The 14,181-nt window shown below is 51.7% G+C and overlaps 2 protein-coding genes across 2 annotated transcripts; one reads left to right on the plus strand and one right to left on the minus strand.

The window, feature by feature from the left end:
- Positions 1–4,038: 4,038 nt before the first annotated feature.
- On the minus strand, positions 4,039–5,409 carry LOC123762773 (uncharacterized). The gene has a single exon (XM_045749532.2). The coding sequence runs from the start codon at positions 5,407–5,409 to the stop codon at positions 4,039–4,041; it is 1,371 nt and encodes a 456-aa protein (XP_045605488.2).
- Positions 5,410–8,085: 2,676 nt separating this feature from the next.
- On the plus strand, positions 8,086–9,114 carry LOC123762774 (uncharacterized). Its single transcript, XM_069332049.1, has 2 exons — positions 8,086–8,146; positions 8,345–9,114. The coding sequence occupies exons 1-2, from the start codon at positions 8,086–8,088 to the stop codon at positions 9,112–9,114; spliced, it is 831 nt and encodes a 276-aa protein (XP_069188150.1).
- The last annotated feature ends 5,067 nt before the right edge of the window (positions 9,115–14,181 follow it).

Below are 14,181 nucleotides of genomic sequence, written 5' to 3' on the forward strand. Positions count from 1 at the left end.
TGCTCGATGGGCCCCTGATGGGATGGGACGCTCTGCCGTCCAATCACTTGGGCTGGACGGTAGAGCGACAGTCTAGCTTCATGCAGATCAGCGTTCAATCCCCGACCGTCCAAGTAGTTGGGTACCATTCCTTACCCCATCCCATCCCAAATCCTTATCCTGATCCTTTCCCAGTGCTACATAGTCGTCATGGCTTGGCACTTTACCCCTGATAGTTTCCTTTCCTTCGATGGCCCCCTGGCACGCTTGAGTGCATGAACGGGAAAGCAGTGCCAAAGCAAGTGTCACACTTAAGCGAGAATGATAACATTGATCAGCTGTTGGGAATATCAACACTGATCAGCTGTCCTCGTACCAACAACAGCTGACGGGGATAACAACATTATACAGGTCTGTGTTATCATTCTCGTCAACCTGATCAGTGTTATTATTCCCATCAGCTGATCAATGTTGTCATTCCCGTCAGGTGATCGCGGTTGCTGATTAATGAAAAAAATTATCGGGTAACATAACAGACGCGTGATCATTGGATTGTTTCAAGCTTAGGTTAGACATGTGAATGAGTGTAGGTGGGTCTAAATATGGACCGTGTCACGTGGACCGACAAGCTTTGTGCAATTTCTTGTGTCCTTATGTTCATATAATTACCCCCTCCTTTTTTTCATAATTCCCCCCCCCCCCTCCTCCCACCTCTCCCCACACTCTCTCCACTCTTGCTTCAAGACCTTAAATGCCAACATAATAAAAACCTGGAAACATGTCTTAAGCGAAGTTGGTTAATGATTGACCCTCTGACCTGAGGCTGACCTGGACCTGAGGCTGACCTGGACCTGGTGTGACCTCAGTATGGCTGCCAGGGGAGACGGGGCAGGAAGCCTCACTACACACCGACGTTTCTCAACTTTTTGATTTCGAATAACAAATTTGTTTTTCCTAAGCGCTAATTTGTCTACTTCTACTGAGAGAAAGAGAGAGAAAGAGAGAGACAGAGAGAGACAGAGAGAGAAAGAGAGAGACAGAGAGAGAAAGAGAGAGAGACAGAGAGAGACAGAGAGGGGGGGGAGGGAGAGGGGGGAGGGAGAGGGCGGGGGGGGGGGAATTATCAGGGAAAGCGCCAAGCCATTACGACTATATAGCACTTGGAAGAGGTCAGGGTAAGGATTTGGGATGGGACGGGGGAAGGAATGGTGCCCAATCACTTGGACGGTCGGGGATTGAACGCCAACCTGCATGAAGCGAGACCGTCGCTCTACCGTCCAGCCCAAGTGGTTGGGAAAAAGAGAGAGAGAGAGAGAGAGGGGGGGGGTGGGGGGAGAGGGGGGGAGGTCAGACAATTCTCATCGGATACTTTCATCTCAATTCTTGATTTTCGTGGACTGACTAATTTCGAGGGTTTGCTAAAATTTCTCTCACGATCTGTCTGGCCCGTCATATTTTTTCCAGTAATTATAATCGCGATGGAAGAGATGAAGAGCCTCGCAAATTTAATTCGGATTATAAAATTGATAGAATATTTACCTTTACCAGAGAACACTTTCTATATTTTTGTACCAATGACCTTATGAACAGATTTTGTTAAGTGTTCATTATTTATTATTTACTTCAGTACTTTTATTTAATTTCGCCAAGAAAACTTAGAAATCACCGTTGGAGGATTGATTGTAGTTGAATTGTGAACGAATTTGTTGTTTACTCAGTGGGTTTGAGAGGCAGTGAGGGACAGAGAGGCAGTGAGGGGCCGAGAGAGGCAGTGAGGGGCCGAGAGAGGCAGTGAGGGACACAGAAAGGCAGTGAGGGACACACAGAGAGGCAGTGAGGGACACACAGAGAGGCAGTGAGGGACACACAGAGACAGTGAGGGACACACAGAGACAGTGAGGGACACACAGAGACAGTGAGGGACACACAGAGACAGTGAGGGACACACAGAGACAGTGAGGGACACACAGAGACAGTGAGGGACACACAGAGACAGTGAGGGACACACAGAGACAGTGAGGGACACACAGAGACAGTGAGGGACACACAGAGACAGTGAGGGACACACAGAGACAGTGAGGGACACACAGAGACAGTGAGGGACACACAGAGACAGTGAGGGACACACAGAGACAGTGAGGGACACACAGAGACAGTGAGGGACACACAGAGACAGTGAGGGACACACAGAGACAGTGAGGGACACACAGAGACAGTGAGGGACACACAGAGACAGTGAGGGACACACAGAGACAGTGAGGGACACACAGAGACAGTGAGGGACACACAGAGACAGTGAGGGACACACAGAGACAGTGAGGGACACACAGAGACAGTGAGGGACACAGAGAGACAGTGAGGGACACAGAGAGACAGTGAGGGACACACAGAGACAGTGAGGGACACAGAGAGACAGTGAGGGACACAGAGACAGTGAGGGACACAGAGACAGTGAGGAACACAGAGACAGTGAGGGACACAGAGGCAGTGAGGGACACAGAGGCAGTGAGGGACACAGAGACAGTGAGGGACACAGAGACAGTGAGGGACACAGAGACAGTGAGGGACACAGAGCAGTGAGGGACACAGAGACAGTGAGGGACACAGAGACAGTGAGGGGCGGTGAAGGAGAGGAAACAATAGAGACATAGATATGTGTGTGCTCACCTTTGTGTGCCTGCCGGATCAAGCTTCAGTTGTTGGACCCCGCCTTTCTACCTTCCGGTTGCCTACTGGATTGACTCTCGACCAATTTGCTAATCTACTCTTAAAATTATGAATAGCGTTTGCTTCAACAAACTTAGTTGAAGTTCCTTTAGTTCATTAATTTTTCCATTACTCTTACAATTGAAGAAAGCTTTCTAATACCTCTATGGCTCACCTCTTTCTCAAGTTTCAGCCTCTGTCCTCTTGTTTCACTGATATTGATTGTGGTCCGCTTTTACAACTGTCAGACCCTTAGGTATTTTACACGTCTCTATCATGTGTTCCCTCTCATCTCATTTTTTCCCCCAAAATCGTCAGGTCTAGTTTTATTTAAGTCTCTCTTCATACCCATCCCCCTCGTAAGTCTGGAACGAACCTCGCTGTAAACTTCTGGATCTTTTTTCGAGTGTCCTTATCTGTTTTGTAGACCGGGGCTCCAGGATGGGACGGTATACTGTAACACTGGTCTCACATAGGCGGTTTACAGCGATTTAAATGCATCCTTATTTATTACTGAATGATATTCCAACTTTTGCTAGTGTAGAGTATGCTGCTGACGTTATCCTAGTGTAGAGTATGCTGCTGACGTACCCTAGTGTAGAGTATGATGCTGATGTTATCCTGGTGTAGAGTATGATGCTGATGTTATCCTGGTGTAGAGTATGATGCTGATGTTATCCGATACACATATAGCCTCTGGAGTTAGGGCTGTGTTATGTCCACGCCCAGGTCTTTTCCCTGGTCGTTATAGGGAGGTAGTCTTTCTTCATTGTGCATTATCCTCTTAGTCTCCTGTTGTCCTTTCTCATTTCCATCAACTTACACTTGCTGGTGTTGAAATCCAGAAGCCATTTCTCAGATCAACTATGCAACAAAACTCATCTGGGGGGAATCTTACAAGCCTCATCTGTCTCAATTCTTTTCATTAATTTCTCAGTTTTGAAACATCAACTTACAGGAGTCAACCCTTGTAGATACGTCATTATCTTAAATGAGAAATAGTGTGGGGGCCCAGCACCGATCCTTGAGGTACTCCGTTTGCCGCGTGTACTCACCTAATTGTGCTTGCGGGGGTTGAGCTCTGGCTCTTTGTTCCCGCCTCTCAACCGTCAATCAACAGGTGATTGATCACACGCGGTGAACCGCATCTGAGAGTTTCCGAAGACCACAGTCCTAGTGATGATGAGATGTTCGTCTTGGTGAGGCTGGAGTGGCCGGCTGGCTGGGCCAGCTGGGCCAGCTGGGTCTAGGTGGTCCAGGAAATCAGCTGCCCGTGTGTTGTGAGGGCCACCAGCTGGGGGTGCCCCGTGACCCCCCCCCCAGTCTTACCCCACACTCTCGGCTGTGGACCAATTATTTCTTCACTAGGTGCCAGCGGTGAGATATTTCCTTGCACTGTACACACCTGCGGCTCTTTTCACTGTGGGTGTCTGTTGACAGTGAGGGTCTCTGGACTGTGGGTGTCTGTTGACAGTGGGGGTCTCTGGACTGTGGGGGTCTGTTGACAGTGGGGGTCTCTGGACTGTAGGGGTCTCTGGACTGTGGGGGTCTCTGGACTGTGGGGGTCTGTTGACAGTGGGGGTCTCTGGACTGTGGGGGTCTGTTGACAGTGGGGGTCTCTGGACTGTGGGGGTCTGTTGACAGTGGGGGTCTCTGGACTGTGGGGGTCTGTTGACAGTGGGGGTCTCTGGACTGTGGGGGTCTGTTGACAGTGGGGTCTCTGGACTGTGGGGGTCTGTTGACAGTGGGGGTCTCTGGACTGTGGGGGTCTGTTGACAGTGGGGGTCTGTTGACAGTGGGGGTCTCTGGACTGTGGGGGTCTCTGGACTGTGGGGGTCTGTTGACAGTGGGGGTCTCTGGACTGTGGGGGTCTGTTGACAGTGGGGGTCTCTGGACTGTGGGGGTCTGTTGACAGTGGGGGTCTCTGGACTGTGGGGGTCTGTTGACAGTGGGGGTCTCTGGACTGTGGGGGTCTGTTGACAGTGGGGTCTCTGGACTGTGGGGGTCTGTTGACAGTGGGGGTCTCTGGACTGTGGGGGTCTGTTGACAGTGGGGGTCTGTTGACAGTGGGGGTCTGTTGACAGTGGGGGTCTGTTGACAGTGGGGGTCTCTGGACTGTGGGGGTCTCTGGACTGTAGGGGTCTCTGGACTGTGGGGGTCTCTGGACTGTGGGGGTCTGTTGACAGTGGGGGTCTCTGGACTGTGGGGGTCTGTTGACAGTGGAGGTCTCTGGACTGTGGGGGGTCTGTTGACAGTGGGGGTCTCTGGACTGTGGGGGTCTGTTGACAGTGGGGGTCTCTGGACTGTGGGGGTCTGTTGACAGTGGGGGGTCTCTGGACTGTGGGGGTCTGTTGACAGTGGGGTCTCTGGACTGTGGGGGTCTGTTGACAATGGGGGTCTCTGGACTGTGGGGGTCTGTTGACAGTGGGGTCTCTGGACTGTGGGGGTCTGTTGACAGTGGGGTCTCTGGACTGTGGGGGTCTGTTGACAGTGGGGTCTCTGGACTGTGGGGGTCTGTTGACAGTGGGGTCTCTGGACTGTGGGGGTCTGTTGACAGTGGGGGTCTCTGGGCTGTGGGGGTCTGTTGACAGTGGGGTCTCTGGACTGTGGGGGTCTGTTGACAGTGGGGGTCTCTGGGCTGTGGGGGTCTGTTGACTGTGGGGGTCTCTGGACTGTGGGGGTCTCTGGACTGTGGGGGTCTGTTGACTGTGGGGTCCAGGTCATGACCAGGTAGGTCTCTTCCCTGTGATCGGGGCGGCGAGGTTAGGGGTCGGGTGAGCTATGTGGGCAAATTTTCGTAATTGGTGAAATCGGCTTATGACGAGGTGTCCTATTCTGTTATTAATTATGAGTAGATGATGGTGCGTTTATCGAGGCGCCGTAGTGATTATTACTCACCCCGCGGGTCATAGTGAGGAATGGGCGGTAGGTACCAGCGTGTCCTAGTTGAATTAATTATTATTACACACACAGGTCATTGCGGCCGAGTGGACAGCGCTCGGGGGTCGTAGTTCTAAGGGTCTAGGATCGACTCACGGTCAAGTCAGAAACAAATGCGCAGAGTTCCTTTCACCCGACACTCATGTTCACCTAGCAGTATATATGTGCCTGGGAGTTAGACAAGGGATACGGGCTGCTTCTTGGGATGTGTGTGTGTAATTGCTGGGGCTGGGGAGGGGCTGTGTGTGTATTCACCTTGTTGTACTTGCGGGGGTTGAGCTCTGCTCTTTTGGCCCGCCTCTCAACTGTTAATCAATCAACTGTTAGTAACTACTATTTTTTCACACACACACACACACACACACACACACACACGTGTGTGTGTGTGTGTGTGTGTGTGTGTGTGTGTGTGTGTGTGTGTGTGTGTGTGTGTGTGTGTGTGCTCACCTATTTGTACTCACCTATTTGTGCTTGCAGGATCGAGCATTGACTCTTGGATCCCGCCTTTCTAGCTATCGGTTGTTTACAGCAATGACTCCTGTCCCATTTCCCTATCATACCTAGTTTTAAAAGTATGAATAGTATTTGCTTCCACAACCTGTTCCCCAAGTGCATTCCATTTTTCCACTACTCTTACGCTAAAAGAAAACTTCCTAACATCTCTGTGACTCAACTGAGTTTCCAGTGTGTGTGTGTGTGTGTGTGTGTGTAAACTAGGTGTGTGTCAACTAGTGAATACACACTCAGGAAGTAGCCCGTAGCAGGTGTTTAACTCCAAGGTACCTATTTACTGCTAGGTAACAGGCAATCAGGGTGAAGAAAACTCTGCCCATTTGTTTTTCCGCCGGGGACCGGGATCAAACCCTGGTCCCCTAGGTCCACGAGTCTAAGAGGTTCTAGGCTCAAGGTTCCCCTCATGGTAGGAGAATCCTGTTGATGACGTCATGAACACACATTTGCAAAAATCTAAGTAGATTTTTTTTTACAATTTTCTGGACATCAGTGCATGATGATTTACCATAAAGTAAGAGGAAAACAATGTTTTTAGAACATTCGCCAGAACGTTCACAGGGGGTCCCTATTGCTCCGTGCCAAGCTGAACGTTCACAGGGGGTCCCTATGGCCCCGTGCCAAGCTGAACGTTCACAGGGGGTCCCTATGGCCCCGTGCCAAGCTGAACGTTCACAGGGGGTCCCTATGGCCCCGTGCCAAGCTGAACGTTCACAGGGGGTCCCTATGGCCCCGTGCCAAGCTGTACTTGTGGGACTGGTGCCAGCTGCAACCCGAACATGTTTGGCACATAACCCACAGAAACCATGATAGAAAATTGGATGAGGCTGCCTCCAGGCATCTGGCCGCCAGCCTCGGACAGACTATAGGGTACTTGGCAGTGCTAATTAAGTGTTGAGAACCCCGAGAGTGCAAATGACTGGCATATCTTACCCACACTTGCCTTCATCAGGTTTATTAAGACTAAGGTAAGAAGGCCAATCAGGACCACCTGATTGGCCACCTAAGACCAATCAGGAAAACTTTTGATGGGGTTAGGAGCAAGTGATAAAAAACTCTATGGACTCGGCTCAAACATTTAAACTTCACAGAGTTCGGTAGAGATGAAATACCTCGCCCCTTTAAAGGGAGACATAAGGGCTCATTTGGACCCCCCCCCACCCCCATCACCGTTCCCCTACACTCACTAATCACCCTGCAAAGTTTAGAGAGGCTAGCTAGAAGCATCTGGCCTTCAGACTAGGATATTCAATCTAATAGATGCAGATAAATTTCCAACATGATAACGTTATTGTGTCGCTACATTACCAGCAGAGGTCAGTCGCGTTCACTGTTGCTACAGTGTTGACATTGTCACCTTTATTTTAGTGCATAAAGAACAGGAGAGGAAGTTACAGCAACATCCTCCCCCACCCTCTACTGGAGTACCAACCATCCCCCCACCCCCCTACTGGAGTACCAACCATCCCCCCACCCTCTACTGGAGTACCAACCATCCCCCCACCCTCTACTGGAGTACCAACCATCCCCCCACCCTCTACTGGAGTACCAACCATCCCCCCCACCCTCTACTGGAGTACCAACCATCCCCCCACCCCCCACTGGAGTACCAACCATCCCCCCACCCTCTACTGTGGGTCCCATGTTGTGTGTACAGTAGACAAGACTGACACCGTCGCTGTGGGAAGTACCAGACATCACCTCATACCAACCACCTCATGAGACACTCACTACCTACACTTCAGAACGAGCGCGGCACCTGGGACAAGATGACCGAATATTGTTACGCCTCACAACGTCTAGGTCGACCTTGGAGGGGTGGTGGCGCGGAGCACTGTGTTGTCCCGAGGCGTGCTTGCCCCTGGAGGGAGGGAAGGAGTGGGGGGGGGGGGGGAAGGGTACTATCATCAACAATTAATCAAGATGCCCAACTGGTGTTGTGATGGCACCATGGAGAGTCACGCCGTGGTGCCATTAACGGGGATGGAGCCGTCACGGGACGTGTGTGCGTGTGCGTGTGCGTGTGCGTGTGTGTGTGTGTGTGTGTGTGTGTGTGTGTGTGTGTGTGTGTGTGTGTGTGTGTGAGGGGGGACGGGGTGGGGCTCGTCCAGCACTCCTGCAGGTATCATGTTTTCTCCACCTGGCTTTTTCTGATCCGGCTGACCCAGATATTCAGACATAAGCTAGCAGCCACCCAGGGCCCACCCAGCTCTCCTGCGGCCCAGGGCGCACCCAGCTCTCCTGCGGCCCAGGGCCCACCCAGCTCTCCTGCGGCCCAGGGCGCACCCAGCTCTCCTGCGGCCCAGGGCCCACCCAGCTCTCCTGCGGCCCAGGGCGCACCCAGCTCTCCTGCGGCCCAGGGCCCACCCAGCTCTCCTGCGGCCCAGGGCCCACCCAGCTCACCTGCGGCCCAGGGCCCACCCAGCTCTCCTGCGGCCCAGGGCCCACCCAGCTCTCCTGCGGCCCAGGGCCCACCCAGCTCTCCTGCGGCCCAGGGCCCACCCAGCTCTCCTGCGGCCCAGGGCCCACCCAGCTCTCCTGCGGCCCAGGGCCCACCCAGCTCTCCTGCGGCCCAGGGCCCACCCAGCTCTCCTGCGGCCCAGGGCGCACCCAGCTCTCCTGCGGCCCAGGGCCCACCCAGCTCTCCTGCGGCCCAGGGCCCACCCAGCTCTCCTGCGGCCCAGGGCCCACCCAGCTCTCCTGCGGCCCAGGGCCCACCCAGCTCTCCTGCGGCCCAGGGCCCACCCATCTCACCTGCGGCCCAGGGCCCACCCAGCTCACCTGCGGCCCAGGGCCCACACAGCTCACCTGCGGCCCAGGGCCCACCCAGCTCACCTGCGGCCCAGGGCCCACCCAGCTCACCTACGGCCCAGGAGCGCAAGACCGGTCACCCTCGACGTGAAGCTACACACCCAAGCTGGAATTCACTGGTCAATACACTGGTATCGAGTCTCCTTGCGGCTCATCACTACACAATGAGTGTACATTTAGGGGTTCTGAACACAACTCACCTTTCTTCTCGGGGACACGTGACCACACCGCTGGCCGCGTCTGCCTACAAGTGCCTGGATGAACACCCCAGCGGGTGTTCTCCTTGGCCGGTGTGTTCACTCACAGGATGAGTGACACTCTCCAACACCGTCACCATGGTGGTACACTCACTCACAGAATGAGTGACACTCTCCAACACCGTCACCATGGTGGCATACTCACTCACAGGATGAGTGACACTCTCCAACACCGTCACCATGGTGGCACACTCACTCACAGGATGAGTGACACTCTCCAACACCGTCACCATGGTGGCACACTCACTCACAGGATGAGTGACACTCTCCAACACCGTCACCATGGTGGTACACTCACTCACAGGATGAGTGACACTCTCCAACACCGTCACCATGGTGGTACACTCACTCACAGGATGAGTGACACTCTCCAACACCGTCACCATGGTGGCACACTCACTCACAGGATGAGTGACACTCCAATAAACTATTCCTCCGAGGCCACATAGAATTAAAAATGAAATCGATGCCTACTTTTATTGTACCCAGCAGCCTCACGCCGGCCTCAGCAACGAACCTTCGTGGAAGAAAAGAAATGATTATTTATGACACCAACAGAATATTATGAGGAATAAACCTTAACGTGAGATGAGGATTATAATCCATCGCTCAGTAACAGCAGTACTTGTATGACGTCACTCCCCTTTTTTACTTCTGTAAAGGAGGAAATGTATATGTTTATCTCTCAGAATGTTCGGTAATATGTTTATTGTTTGTGATGTGTGTCTATGTATGTATTAACACGATGTACTGAACGGGGTGAGAATAGCTTGAGCTACCTCATCCCTTTGTGTGTATTTTACCTCAATAAACTTATTTCAATTTCAATTGCAACTCCCCTTTATCCAGCCTCACAGACAGTGAAAGTGAATCTTGATGTTTGTACTAAAATAGAATTGAAACCCGGTATTTCTATGTTCTGATAAGAAGAATTATATACCACAAAACTATCTTAAAAGACTGGTAATAAAATCTTATTAGCTGTGATTTTAAACGAGAAAGAGAGAGAGAGAGAGAGAGAGAGAGAGAGAGAGAGAGAGAGAGAGAGAGAGAGAGAGAGAGAGAGAGAGAGAGAGAGAGAGAGAGAGAGAGAGAGTGTGTGTCGCAGCAACTCTCCCAGCTTCTCCCAGCAGACCCGCCTTGTCCTCCCCCAGCTCTGTAATTTCACACACAAGAGCAGAGCTTCCCATGGGAGGCACTTCTGGTGTGTGCACTGGGCCGGCCTCCACACTCTTGTCTGGCTGGCTAGGTGTCTGGCTGGCTAGGCGTCTGGCTGGCTAGGTGTCTGGCTGGCTAGGTGTCTGGCTGGCTAGGTGTCTGGCTGGCTGAGAGTGACAGTGTAACACAGTTTTAGGTGATGGAATGTGGTGAGGCTGAGACGCCTGGAACCCACCAAATGGTAAGCCGTTGCCTAGGCTTCCACGTACACCCTGATGCGTGTGAGCGCTCGCTCGCATATATTGACACAAACACACACAAAGGCAGCGATGACTGTTGTGTACACATAAGCGTGTAGCTCCAGCTGGTCCTCTCCCTGACATCAAGACTCCCAGCTACTTTGTAACGGGGTACAACAGCCTGCTTGTTCAGTTAAGGGGTTTGCTTGCTGAGCTTGTCCCACGGTGCTTGCCGTGTTTGAGGTCACCAGCCAGCAGCCTCCATACTTCAGATCACCCGCATTAGAGAGGTTGTCAGCAGTAACGCTCCTAAGCAGACATAGTGAGATGGGATAAAAAGCATAGTGAGATGGGACAATAAGCAGACATAGTGAGGTGGGACCATAAGCAGACATCGTGAGGTGGGACCATAAGCAGACATAGTGAGGGGAGACAATAAGCAGACATAGTGAGGAGGGGCAATAAGCAGGCATAGTGAGGTGGGACCATAAGCAGACATAATGAGGGGAGACAATAAGCAGACATAGTGAGGGGAGACAATAAGCAGACATAGTGAGGAGGGGCAATAAGCAGACATAGTGTGGTGGGGCAATAAACAGACATAGTGAGGTGGGACCATAAGCAGACATAGTGAGGTGGGACCATAAGCAGACATAGTTGTGGGGCAATAAACAGACATAGTGAGGAGGGGCAATAAGCAGGCATAGTAAGGTGGGACAATAAGCAGACATAGTGAGGTGGGACCATAAGCAGACATAGTGAGGTGGGACCATAAGCAGACATAGTTGTGGGGCAATAAACAGACATAGTGAGGAGGGGCAATAAGCAGGCATAGTAAGGTGGGACAATAAGCAGACATAGTAAGGTGGGACCATAAGCAGACATAGTGAGGTGGGGAGACAATAAGCAGACATAGTGAGGTGGGACAATAAGCAGACATAGTGAGGTGGGACCATAAGCAGACATAGTGAGGTGGGACAATAAGCAGACATAGTGAGGTGGGACCATAAGCTGGCATAGTGAGGTGGGACCATAAGCAGACATAGTGAGGTGGGACCATAAGCAGACATAGTGAGGTGGGACCATAAGCAGACATAGTGAGGTGGAACCATAAGCAGACATAGTGAGGTGGAACCATAAGCAGACATAGTGAGGTGGGACCATAAGCAGACATAGTGAGGTGGGACCATAAGCAGACATAGTGAGGTGGAACCATAAGCAGACATAGTGAGGTGGGACCATAAGCAGACATAGTGAGGTGGGGAGACAATAAGCAGACATAGTGAGGTGGGACAATAAGCAGACATAGTGAGGTGGGACCATAAGCAGACATAGTGAGGTGGGACCATAAGCAGACATAGTGAGGTGGAACCATAAGCAGACATAGTGAGGTGGGACCATAAGCAGACATAGTGAGGTGGGACCATAAGCAGACATAGTGAGGTGGGACCATAAGCAGACATAGTGAGGTGGGACCATAAGCAGACATAGTGAGGTGGAACCATAAGCAGACATAGTGAGGTGGGACCATAAGCAGACATAGTGAGGTGGGGAGACAATAAGCAGACATAGTGAGGTGGGACAATAAGCAGACATAGTGAGGTGGGACCATAAGCAGACATAGTGAGGTGGGACAATAAGCAGACATAGTGAGGTGGGACCATAAGCAGACATAGTGAGGTGGGACCATAAGCAGACATAGTGAGGTGGAACCATAAGCAGACATAGTGAGGTGGGACCATAAGCAGACATAGTGAGGTGGGACAATAAGCAGACATAGTGAGGTGGGACCATAAGCAGACATAGTGAGGTGGGACCATAAACAGACATAGTGAGGTGGGACCATAAGCAGACATAGTGAGGTGGGACCATAAGCAGACATAGTGAGGTGGGACAATAAGAAGACATAGTGAGGTGGGACCATAAGCAGACATAGTGAGGTGGGACCATAAGCAGACATAGTGAGGTGGGACCATAAGCAGGCATAGTGAGGGGGGACCATAAGCAGACATAGTGAGGTGGAACCATAAGCAGACATAGTGAGGTGGGACCATAAGCAGACATAGTGAGGGGGGACCATAAGCAGACATAGTGAGGTGGGACCATAAGCAGACATAGTGAGGTGGGACCATAAGCAGGCATAGTGAGGGGGGACCATAAGCAGATATAGTGAGGTGGAACCATAAGCAGACATAGTGAGGTGGGACCATAAGCAGACATAGTGAGGTGGGACCATAAGCAGACATAGTGAGGGGGACCATAAGCAGACATAGTAAGGTGGGACCATAAGCAGACATAGTGAGGTGGGACCATAAGCAAGGTCCCAGGTGGCGTGAGGGTCTGATGGCTACCGGGCCTGCGAGCCGCACTCCCACACTGACCTACTTGGCAAGTTCGACCCTCAATGACTACACATAAAAAGAGACTCCCAAAGGGGTATAAATTCCGCTGCTGGTGCCTTATGGCTCTCGATCTCCTTTTTTACATATATCCAACAGTTATTCCCAAGCCCTTATGCAATATTTTTTTGCGCTGCGAATACCTTTTTATCCAAGACACGGCGCAATGACCTTCCCCTTACGGGTAATTCACAGGGTATTGCACATTCCCGCCGGGATGAATTTCCGATATGCGAAGAACTTCGATGAGATGTGTGTGTGTTCCAGCTGCTGCCTGCAGGGCCGGTCGGAGGCCGTCACTGGCAAGTAGCTTCACACATCACCGACCATTCCGGCCGAATACCCTCACGTGAGCGAACCATCGCGGGAAGAATGCACCCCTGAGGCGGCCTGGGCTGCGCCTCCGGGCTGGGTCGAGGTGGTGGTGGTGGTGGTGGTAGCTGGGTTCTGGCGTGCATGGGTAAATGTGGTGATGGGGTGGGGTAGGGGGGAGGTGGGGGAGGACAGCCGGTCATCGCGTGTGGTACTCTAAGGCTCCCGGCACCCTTGGGCACCTCACCTTGCACGCACGCACGCACGCGAAAACACACACACATGCTAGTGCAAAAGTTAGAGAATCAGACAAGAGTAATAAGGGATAAGGGAGTACCTAAGCAATAGGAAGCAGAGTGTTACAGCGAGGGGGGGGAGACCTCAGATTGGCGTGAAGTCACAAGCGGAGTCCCACAGGGTTCTGTACTCAGACCTATCCTGTTTCTGATACACGTAAATTATCTTTCAAAGGATATAGACTCATCCCTCTCAATGTTTGCTGACGACGCCAAAATTATGAGAAGGATTAATACAGAGGAGAACAGCACGACGCTTCAAAATCACCTGGACAAACTGAAGGCATGGTTCAATAAATGGTTGTTAGAGTTTAACCGGAGAAAATGTATTGTAATGAAGATAGATGTAGGGAGCAGGAGGCCAGATACAAGGTATCATTTGGAAGATGAAATTCTTTTAGAATCAGAAAGAGAGAAAGACCTGGGGGATGATATCACACCAGACCTGTCCCCCGTAGCCCATATCAAGAGGATAACCTCAGCGACATATGCCAGGTTGGCCAACTTAAGAACGGCCTTTAGAAACTTGTGTAAGGAATCATTCAGAACCTTGTATACCACTTATGTCACACTA

The sequence above is a fragment of the Procambarus clarkii genome, chromosome 27 (genome assembly GCF_040958095.1).
Source record: "Procambarus clarkii isolate CNS0578487 chromosome 27, FALCON_Pclarkii_2.0, whole genome shotgun sequence".
Classification (NCBI taxonomy): domain Eukaryota; kingdom Metazoa; phylum Arthropoda; class Malacostraca; order Decapoda; family Cambaridae; genus Procambarus; species Procambarus clarkii.

Coding starts and splice junctions, on each gene's coding strand:
- LOC123762773 (XM_045749532.2), bottom strand. CDS start 5,409: ATGACCTGGACCCCACAGTCAACAGACCCCCACAGTCCAGAGACCCCC.
- LOC123762774 (XM_069332049.1), top strand. CDS start 8,086: ATGGAGAGTCACGCCGTGGTGCCATTAACGGGGATGGAGCCGTCACGG. Junction 8,147..8,344: donor GTCACGGGACGTGTGTGCGT/GTGCGTGTGCGT, acceptor GGGCCCACCCAG/CTCTCCTGCGGCCCAGGGCG.